Source organism: Halyomorpha halys, unplaced genomic scaffold (genome assembly GCF_000696795.3).
Source record: "Halyomorpha halys isolate HHAL.00 unplaced genomic scaffold, Hhal_1.1 Scaffold267.1, whole genome shotgun sequence".
Classification (NCBI taxonomy): domain Eukaryota; kingdom Metazoa; phylum Arthropoda; class Insecta; order Hemiptera; family Pentatomidae; genus Halyomorpha; species Halyomorpha halys.
The window spans coordinates 573,926-585,541 of NW_027111312.1; the positions used below are offsets into that span (position 1 = coordinate 573,926).

General features: G+C 30.4%; 1 protein-coding gene across 1 annotated transcript in view; it reads right to left on the bottom strand.

Annotated features, from left to right (window-relative positions):
- Window positions 1-8,745: 8,745 nt before the first annotated feature.
- Window positions 8,746-11,616, bottom strand: part of LOC106680552 (uncharacterized) — a 272,179-nt gene continuing 269,308 nt past the window's right edge. The window contains exons 8-9 of the mRNA XM_067049328.1: window positions 11,393-11,487; window positions 8,746-9,849 (exon numbers count right to left, since the gene is read on the bottom strand). Coding sequence (XP_066905429.1) covers window positions 8,791-9,849; window positions 11,393-11,487 — 1,154 coding nt within the window. The 3' untranslated portion in view covers window positions 8,746-8,790. The remainder of the gene's footprint in view (window positions 9,850-11,392; window positions 11,488-11,616) is intronic.

Here is an 11,616-nt window from a genome sequence, read left to right on the forward strand (position 1 = left end):
GAAGTGAGGATGTAGTGGTCTGGAATGGTGAGGTCCAATAATTGATCGCAGAGGTGAAAAGAGTTGTGAATGTCATATGTATTGTCATGGCTGAGAGCTTGTAAAGACGGCAGTAGGTATTTACTAAGTTTAACGGCAGGGGAATTGATATTAGAAGTGATCAGACGGAGGGGGGTATTAGGTTTGTGGATTTTGGGAAGGCCATAAAAACGGGGGGCAATTGAATTATAAGAGATTAGGTTTCTGTATGTGGGATAATTAATAAATTTAGAATCTAAGAGATTTTTAAGATGCTTGTTAAAAGTTGTTTTTAATGAAGGTGTAGGGTCACGGGACGTAGTGGTGTTTGTGGAATGATCGGATAGGAGTTGTGTCATTTTTTCATTATAGTCAGAGCGGTACATAAAGACAGTCTTGTTACCTTTGTCTGCTTTGGTGATAATAATGTCATCATGTGAACGAAGAAAGGATCGGGTGAAAGAAAGGTCTTTAAAGAAAAGGGGAGAAAAATTGGAAGAAAAGGATGGAGTGTGTTGTAGGTAATTAGAGATGGTATTGCAAATAGTACTGCGTGATAACTCTTTACTCTCATTAGAATGATGAAATAGGGGGTCGTTGTGAATGTATTCTAAGTCAGTGAGTAATTCTGGAATAATTTTTTGTGTAGATTTGGGTATGGAGAAATTGGGACCTAGGCTAAGAATGTTGAGTACATTGGAGGGAATATCAGTAGATGAGATATTAAGGAATCAATTTTCTTGACCTTTGGGATAAATTTTGTTGGTTAGTGATTCTTGATAAAGGTTATTGAACTTCTTAATGAGTTTTTGTTTTTTGTGTATGCGGGTTGAGTTGAAAATTGTCGAGTTGCAAGCCTACCTTCTACGCCACAACCCCTGATGAAGAACTGAAACTCAGGTCGAAACGTCGGCATAAAATAAATAAATATGGTTTTGTTTATTTATGTTGTTCTTTGCTGACCGCACCCCCCGAAAAACTTCTCCAATCATTAATCTACGGTCAACTATCTACACCTCGAATATGATTTAAAATAATTTATTATTCAGGTATAGTACGTCTAAAATAAATTTACGTATATGGTTACAGAGCTTGTGTACCCCCTCTCTAATCCTTCCTTACCATAACAAACTACTCCTACTGGGAACAAAGTCTACCACAAAAAGTATATATTACCAAACATTCTGTTTTTTTAAATTTCATTTTATAATGTCCAGGAAAGTCTTATTGACTTAGTCCAGAGAAGGCAGAAGAGTGGGGGGGAGGTCAACGGATAACGTATGCCACTGTGCATCCTTCTCCCTCCTTTGCCCACAGGGAAACTTATCTTAATGTATTGTAAATTACCTTAGACAGTCTCATAATCATTTTTTATTCACACATGTTGGAAGAATAGTTATTTGAACAAATTATTTAAAAATTTTCATGCTACAATGTTTAATGACAAATTTGTATATTTGTCTTACAAATTATTATTACAAAATCATACCTAATCTTTTCTCTCCATTTTACAGAGCATCATTTGAATATTTATTCATTGTCTATATTTATTAAAAAAATTGTGAATAAATTCTGGTTCTTCATAATTGTATTATACAATCTGATTTTCTGTATGACTTAACTTGCATAAGCATAAGGGAGAAGAGGCATGTCTAAGTTCTGTGCCTCTTTCTACGAACCAACAGTGCAATCTATACCATGAGCTCAACTGTAATATTTTTCATGTCACAGGTGTTTGATATAGTTTGACAAAGCTATGGTTGTTTTGGAATTCACTCTTGTGGGTGTATATATTTGTTTTTATGAGGGTGGATATCATACCTATTTATTACTAGTAGGATTCATAACAATTTTTACATTTTATAGTGCACATATTAACTTTCTTTGGTTTGGTATAGGTGATGAATATTTTTGTTAAAGTTCTAATTGGGTGGGTGGGTTTTAATGAGAATTTAAATTTGACAGAATTTAATTTATTTATTATTATGATTGATTTTCAGATTTTTAGAACAGTTCATTTTCTGATATTTTAATTTGAGTTGGGAGCAAGTTTGTTAATTATTATATGACTTATGTTATTTATTTTCGGTTGGATCTTGTCATGTTTTATTTTATATTATTGTGATAAATTCTTGCCCTTATTTTTTGCTTTATATTTTAACTTTCTTCTTAATGTATTATGATAGTAGCTGTTTCATATGATATTTAAAATTTGTCGTTTAATTTCATTGCGGAGTAATGTTGTTAATATTGCGTTATTTATTAGATTAAATACCACATTAACAGTTTGGATTTTTGGGTGGTTTGAGTGAAAGTTAAGTATATGTTTTGCTCTAATTGCCTTTTCATACCTTTTGAAAAATAATTTATGATATTTACCAACTATTGTCATATCTAAAAGATTTCTGATATTATTGTTTTCTGTTTCATATGTAAATTCAATCCTAGGATGGATTGAATTTATATTTTTGAAGAATTTTTTTGTGCTTTTCAGTTTTCTTGTAGGAAATAGGTTTTATTATTTGGTTTGTAAATAAATAATAAATAAACAGTAGATAGGAACACTGCTCCTCTGACAGGAAACCTTTGTTTGGGACAGTCAGTCATGGCGTCTATTAACGGAAACATATATTCTTTGTCTTTGTTTATAAAACCCTCCCTAAATTCCACAACAAACTGGAAGGAGAGTGTGGTTTAGTGCGTAAAAGGTTAAGTGGTGAGAGTAATTTATGTATATTAACAGATACCTAAGCTTTGTGACTTAATTTAGGACTAACCTCCAAAATCAAAACACAAAGGATAATGGACGCCACAGTATAACATTGAAAAGCTTGCAGAAAATTATGAGATCTGGTCGATGAAAATTGAAGTGTACTTAAAAGCAAAAGACTTATTCGAAGAAATTATAGACAAAGATCTGCCGACTGATGAAAATTCAGCTTAGAAAAGAAAAAAAACAAACAGGTTCTCTCTACTATTATTTGAACAGTCAGTGATGATATATTTCCATCAATCAGAGGTGAAAAAAGAAGGTTTGGGAAAAAATAAGAGAGAGGTTTGAGGGTGTTTCAGAAGAAAAAGTAATGGATTTAATGTTTGACCTAACTAAAATTAAGAAAAAGAGTGGTGAAGCATTAGATGAATACCTAACGAGGTTTTAATGTTCGGTTCAAGAGATAGCTCAACTAGGCAAATCTTTAACCGTCAGAGAAAAAGTGAGGTACATTATAGAAAGCTTACCACCCTATTATAACCCAGTTGTTAAAGCTGTTTCGATAAATAGTAATATTAAATTCACCGAGTTAAGGCAATTGCTTTTATCGTTTGAAAGGAGGAACACCACCAATAGAAACGAACTAGCATTAAAACATTTCATGAAAGGCCAAAAGTTTGCTTTATTTGCCAAAAAATAGGTCACCTGAAAAATGAATGCTGGTTCAAGGAAGAAAAAATAGACAACCCAACAGAAATGAACCCTCTTTTACACAAAAGCCTTAACCGAGGAGACAGCATAGAGCATCTTTGGCTCAGGAATTTGCCTTATGTGGAATTACCTGTGATAATAGGTATCTGATTGAGGAAGGATCTGAAGAAACAAAAGAATTTGAAAAGGAAAATTATGTCATCTTTTCCCAGGAAGGAAGCACAGAAGAAATTGATGAAGACTCCAAAGACAAAGTTCCTGTCACAAAACAAGAGAACTAGATCAAGAATAAACGTTGGATGATGATAGTCTATGCAGTGTCAGACATAGATTATTGTGGTCAAAATGTTGAGCATTTCCATTATTCAATTGAAAATGAAACATCTGTGTTTATCAAATACTATGGAGTTGGTATTTATAAAGAAATAGAAGATATTAACACGGAAAAACTTGAACGAAAGATGAAAAAACACTTTATTGAAGATTTCTACACCGAAGAAGATGAATAACACCTTAGATTAAATGCAAATTACTCTGAAAACAATATGGATTGTGAAGCAAAAATTAAGAAATATACTAGAGCTAAGTAGAAGAAAAGACACAGAAAGAAAAAAAGATTTAGTAGTACAATAAATATTGCTAAACCGCCTGTTGAACCAAATGTTCATAACGACATTAGAGGGGATTTTGGTGGATATTATAATCCTGTCTATGAAGAATCTGGATACAGTTGGTCCAGTTGAGGTCCAAATCATCCACAAAAGGACAGAAGACCAGTTGGGGATGTTTGGACCTAAGCCTTGAAGTGTTTGTGAAATATTAAATTATTGTAGATGTAATTGGAGCAATGAAATAAAAAATGTATAAATGTATATATTAAAATTAATAAAATAAGGTAATATATGAAAGCAATTAATAAAAAATATTTTAGGAAGGAGAAATTGTTGTAGAAAATAGGTTGTATTATTTGGTTTGTAAATAAAACAATAGATGGTGACACTGCTCCTCTGACAGGAAACTTTTGTTTGGGATAATCCATCAACATATACTACTCTTTGTCTTTGTTTATTAAATCCTCCCTAAATTCCACAAGTTTTAAGAGTGACGAAAAGTAATCTATATATTTGGCATTGATTATGTGTTTTATATTGGACTGATCTAGTGTTTTTTTCAAAACTATTCTTAATAAATTCACTGACAATCAACTATCCATAGGAAGAACAAAAAATAATTATGAGACTGTTGAAGGTAATTACCCTGAATAATAAGTTTAAATTAAACAACAACTAAATAAAGTTACAATGTCCAGGAAAGTCAGAAGAGTGGGGGGGGGGGTCAACGGAGAACGCCAGCCACTGTGCATCCTTCTTCCTCCTTTGCCTTTACATTAACTTATCTTAATGTATTGTAAATTACCTTGGACAGTCTCATAATTATTTTTTATTCACACATGTTGGAAGAATAGTTATTAAAATAAATTATTAAAAAATATGCATGCTACAATATTTAATGACAAATTTGTATATTTGTCTTACAAATTATTATTACAAAATCATACCTAATCTTTTCTCTCCATTTTACAGATCATCATTTATTTGAATATTTATTCATTGTCTGTATTTATTAAAAAAAATTGTGAATAAATTTAAAGAAATAAAAAATTACCCTGAATAATAAGTTTAAATTCAACATTCTACCTACTACTAAATAAAGTTAAAATGATATAAAAAGGAAATTGTTGAATGTGTATATTCTGGCACAACACTAGAATATAATAAACAAGATATGTGATCCCATTTAATCAAATAACCATAACACTTTTTGTAATTTGATCAAGATGAAAACATGTGTTAAACTGGTCCATCTATTCACCAAAAATATATAAACTAATGTCTCTAGATAATGTCTGGAACTAGCCATTAAGGGCCAGCTTGAAAAACATGTTTGTTGACTTTTAGGTTCTAAAGCACTCCATGTTTAGAAGATATGTTATCCTACCAATATAAATCTATTTTAACCACAATGCTATTGGTTATGGTTTATTTTGCGACCATTATAGCTGTAATAAAGCAAAAATTAATTCACAAAAACTGGGTTTCACTTTCTTTTTTTTTCCTTGAAATTTGATCAAGAAATTTTCGTAATCAGGAGATTTTAAATGGAAGCTAAATGACAGTTTTTAATTGTTAGAGCACTATTCTCTATTTTAACACTTGTAAAAATGTAATAAGCCAAAAATGAAATAATTCTTTGAAATTCAAATTTATAACACGACTTATTTTCTTCATTATAGTTATCTTTACCTTAAAAATACTTAAAGTAAAATGTAATGACAGAGAAGAAATAACTGATAGCAGCTTTAATTGATAAATAGAAAGGTATGAGAATATGTTAAGGGAAAATGATGTAGAGTTTATCTAAAGATGAAGTATTGACAATTGGGTATTGGCTGCTTGGGGGGAGGGGGAAATAATAGAAGGTGTATTTGTCCACATTTTCTTCATTTCAATAAAATGTGAAAGAATAAAATTCTGAATTCATATAAAAATAATTCATAGAGATGTTCCCTTTTGAGAGGTGCCAAAACAATCAAAATTATATCATAAAAAACTGTTATGAGAGACAATAATATTATTAATATAATTCTAGATAGGTTGTAAGGAAACATTTTAACTAAAATACACTTGACTGTAATATTTATATTTGCATTTTATTTAACATTATATTTGTTTGAAATGTATGTATATATATGCATATGTACATACACATGTAAGTATATGATGCTTTACATGGTTAAATATATTTTAAAAACCATTATTTTAAATTAAAAATATACCATATTTCTCCTTGTAAAATTGCAAAATATATGTTTAGAACTTTGTGTTGATATTTTCAGTATGTTGTAAATTTGGTTTTAAAAAATGTAAAAATCATAGACCACTTGACAATAAATTCATGAAATCTTATCCATATCTATTAAAGCCCTTTTATAATTATGCAAGACAGGTAACTCAATGTAGCGTAATGTACTTAACTAAAAATGTTCCTTGTCATTTATCACTTATATCAAACCACATTACTAAACATATATAATTTTAAGCAGGTATTGATGATATATACAAGGTGGTTATTTCTATTATTATTTCAGCCTTAACAATAAATAATACAGTTACAATAATTACTTTATCTGATCTCACCGTTAGATGTGCATTAGTAATAAATTAAATTATTCTGAACATATATTGACTAAGGCACGTAATCATGCTAGGCTCAACACACTCTAACAATTTTTAAAAATATTTTATATTCTTGAAGAGAGGCTCTAAATTTTGATAATGGTTTCATATTATTATATTAATTGTAGCATTGCCATAAATTATAATTAATTAACAACAAAGTTCATCACATTTATTTAACATGTCTAAAAATGTTAATGGACAATTGATATATGTATTACAATTAATACATACTGTGAAATACATAGCAATATAAATATTTTAACTTTAAGTTGAAGTGATATACAATGCTAATACTCATTTAAATCATTTGTATTATAAAATGGCTTATAATGGTAAGGTATGACTGACAATAAACTGTAAATGTTTTTAATACATTATAACAAGTATCTTTTCAATTTTAAATTACAGCACAATTTGCACCCTTCACCTAGTTTAAGGGATTTCTTAAAATTAATTAATTCCTCTTTTTTTTTTTTTAAATAACATATATAGAAGCATTCATCAGCACTCTTTGCACCATTCAATATTTATTGTTTTTTTTGTTTTATTTTTTTTTTCGAAAAGTCAGCAATGCAATCCTACATTCAAGTGGCTCTAATATTTTTTGATGTATGTATTACTGTGGCAGTGAGACTACTTTTTATTATTTTCTACTACTAAGTACTAGTAATTTTATCTAAACTGATTTGCCTAAAAGGCTAAATTGTAATTACTAATCTGTTAATTTCTATTAGAATTTTGTTCACTTTTTTGGAATAGATATTGTTTAACCTTTTAGCCGCATTCTGGTTTTGGTATGTAGGTGTAGATTGCATATTACTTGTAACAACTAAGTAGAACATACTGTTCTATCTTTAAATTACTTAGAGTCTAAAGTGTCTTTAATGACAGGCCAAATTTTAATAAATGCCTTTGATAGATATTTTTCAGTAGAAAATAAAAATGAAACAGCCTTTTTAGACACAGATAATTTAAATATTAGGAAATAAAATACAACTTTTTTATTATCATTATTATTATTCACTTGTAAATCTACTTAAAAATAAAATCCCATTTTTGATAATTAATTAAAAAGAAATCTAGATAATCATATCATGTGCATAATACTCCTTGGCACATAAAATAATTAAAAAAATTAAATAAAAACTAATATGTGTCTTAGGCTTTAATTGTTATGAAATAATGCATCTTAGGTGAGGTAACTTAATAGTAAACATAGCAATTATATTATAATAAACAAACACAACATAATAAAAGAAAAATATGATACATACTTCCAAACACACTGACGATGACTTGTTCCCTGTCAAGACATATAATAGTATGATAATATATTTATTTATAAAAATCACGTGCATCAACATTAACATTAGCACAAAATAAATATTAACAACCACAGCATGCATGTAGGCCCTCTCCCTTAAGTCCAACAACAACAATCCAGGCTTATCTCTCATTTTCACCTATGTTAATTATAGTTAGTAATAGGCACATAGCTGAAATTACTATTAACCAATCACTTATGAGGAATACTTATAACAAGAAAAAGAACTTTGTTACCTCATACATCGTTTTTTCTCAAAGGAGAAACAAACCTTCAATATCTACATGATAACATATTTCAAGATAAAACATGAATGCTTAATTTATACAAAACAATGGAATTACATCAAAAACAATCAACCTTTTGCCATTAAGCTTTATCTTATTTTTTTTTTAATTAGAAAACAAACTAGGTTTTGAGGAACAAATTCTAACAAACTTTTAGAAAGTTATAACAGAAAACAATTTAAAATAAATGATGTATAGTGATGAAACAAATGAACATAATTGGCACCGTTGTTCAGTCTTAAAAATTCCAACACTCATTTCATGATAAAATTTTGTTAATTATCTCCTTAAATCGCACCTATGGTAAATATTTACCATGCTTTATTATCAAGTAGTTTAAACATTTATTTAAGTATATATTACCATATATAATATATATTATATACAACACATATAAAATAAGATATGTGAACCATTAATATAAAATATAGAAAATAGAACAAATGATGTGTGTTGTGTGGAGTGGATCATTGGGAGGGGAACCATGCGCTGGAGTATTTATTGTATTATGCAGCAAATGCCACATGGAAAAGGTCCAGGTCCAGTCTTCATTGGGAGTGCCAGGCGGTAATATTTGTTGACAGAGGCGATTGGATCACACATTTCCCTCACCCGGCTGCTGTCGTATGCTGTGGCAACCCTTGTCCCTGCGCCACTATGATATGGCACAGGGAAAGGGTTGCCTTCCCCGTTTTTTTGACCGGTAGCTTCTTCTCCCTCTTCAATTTCATCATCTGAATCTTCAAGCCATTTCGTGACGGCTGAAGTGATAGGCCACCTTTCAACAGCTGCATTTGAAATAGCATCAGCAACTATTTCATCTGCCAGTCTTGTAGCTAATTTTTCTGCAACTTTAGCACACTTTTTTCTCCGAGGTGGAGCTACAGGTGGAAGTTCAGGTTCAAGGTATGAGTCCTCATGAAAGTCATTCAGCTCAGTGAATTCTAGAGCTTCCTGAGCTATTAATTCATTTTCAGTTGTATCACCTATCAGAAATTCTTCAGGTAGGTTACAGTCACTGACTTCTTCTGTTATATTTGAAAATGTTACCTCTAGCACAGGTTCATCTAAAGGTTCTTCTTTTTCAGAAGGACCTGTGCTTTCTTCTTCAAATAAACAGTGTTCTTTAGTATCATTTTCTTCAACTGACATCTCTCTAAATTCTTTTTCAATAGTTTCATTGTCAAGAGTAAGTGGTTCTGTATCTTCAGAATTTATCACTGGAGAACTTTCTTGATGATCTTTGCATGAAGCAGTATCTTCAACTTCTTCAATTAAATCAGTTGTAACTGCAATGGTTTCTTCTTTTTCTTCTTGTAACGGCCTTTCCTCTTTTATATCTGCCATGTGTGAGTCAGGTTCACTAGGAATAGATTTGTTGTCTTTATCTGCTTCATCATTGGAAAGAGAAGAAAGAGATCCCTGCCCCCCTGAAGTGCCACATGGATCTGTAGCGATGCCAGAGTCAGAATTAGTTTTTGTCGAACTAGAACTAGACACTGGAGCTTCCAAGCTACAAACTTCTTCACAGCTTGATTCAGAGCCTTCATCTGTTACCTAGAAATGGAAAAAAATACTATCATTAAAAATGTATATGTTTCAAGAATATTTACCAGCAAAAAGCCATTATTAAAGATAAAAAGAAAGTCAGGCCAAGTAAAGATAATTCCCAGAATACAGGGGAAGATCACATACAGATGAAATACTACAACAGATTAAAAAGGAACTGATCAAATAGAGAGAAATGTTGAACTGAGGAATTGATCTTCTTCATGAAAATGTATGTTGTGATATGATTAATTTGAATTGCTAATTACCCAAGAATGGTTTCAGTTCTTCAAATTCAAAATTTTGGAACACCTTGCTTGTATCTGATGATTTCTATTAGGTCCTATAATTGAAGGAACACTGTGGAGACAACTTTACCAACAACAAATTTTGAGAAACAGTGACATCCTAGTTACAAGACATGACTAAGGTGGATGGTTTTTATGAGAGTAGACTCAATCTTGTTTTGGAATGATTAAATTTATTATAAGTGGTAATCCTTGTATATTATTATGCTATTACATTAATTATGTACCAAACTAGCTTATATCAATCAAATCATGACTAATTTCTCAAAGTTTAGTTTACAGAAATCAAACCAGTCTCTAAAAGAATTGGATCCCGGGTACTGCTGTTTACAAACCAGAAGATGTGTGTTTGATTCATGGGAACAATTGTTTCAAATAAATGAAGGTCCAAACCATGTCCAATATCTATTTATTACAACTTAATGTAGAGATAAAACAATACTGAAATGGATTCTTAAAAAACAAAATTAAAGGAGTGAAGAAATGAAAAACAAACTTACATGAGAATAGTAACATAACTATTCCATAAAATCTACTATCATTGATTGTTTTATGAGAGGTTAAAATAAAAAAAAAAATGAAGTGAAATATAAGGACCACTTATAAGTAAAAATAAATTAATCATGTGATGAATAATTCTCTAATTCATTGGTTTGCACTCTACAGTGCCGCACGATTTTTCCAGGAGTGCCACAAGTGAATGCCAAGGTGCCGTGGCAATGCTACTTAATCTTATAAAATGATTTTGCCATTAAGAAGAATCCATTTATGTAAAATGGAAACACCATCATTTCCTTGTCTATGCTAGTTTACCACTCATTGGCTTGAATACATAATTTATAAATTTTTGAGGTATTACTACACTGAAATAGACAACGATGCCCTGATTTTTTTTGCCCAACAAGGGTAACTTGACCAACAAGGGTAACATGTTGAAAAAAGTTTGGGAACTGCTCCTCTAATCAATAACTAACTCCAACAATGTTGATTTGTTGATGGTACTATGCATATTTTTAATTTTAATAAATATATTTTTTTGGGTGTGGATGACTGGACACTCATCCTGAGGGGTAAACTAGTTTCAGAACATTAAATTCAAGAGAAACTGTACCAATTAAATATATCACCGATAAACCTAATCTAATAAATAAATTGATTTATAATCAGTAATAAAGAAAGCTGATTATCAGTAAGTAAAATGTTCAATATATGTCAAACTATAAATTAATTTTTGAATTTCTTACTCCTCCTCTCCTTCTCCTCCTCCTTTTCTTTCTTCTTTTTGACTGATCAGTATTGGTTTGAGAACCTTGAGGTAGAACACCTTGTATGTTTACTCCTGAAACAGAGCAATATTTCGTTTTTGAATGATTTTATTTACTGGTCTATTTTTCCCTTAATTTTTAAATACTTTTGATCTTATTGGATTTTGTGTTTTTATTACAATATAATACATATAAACTATATA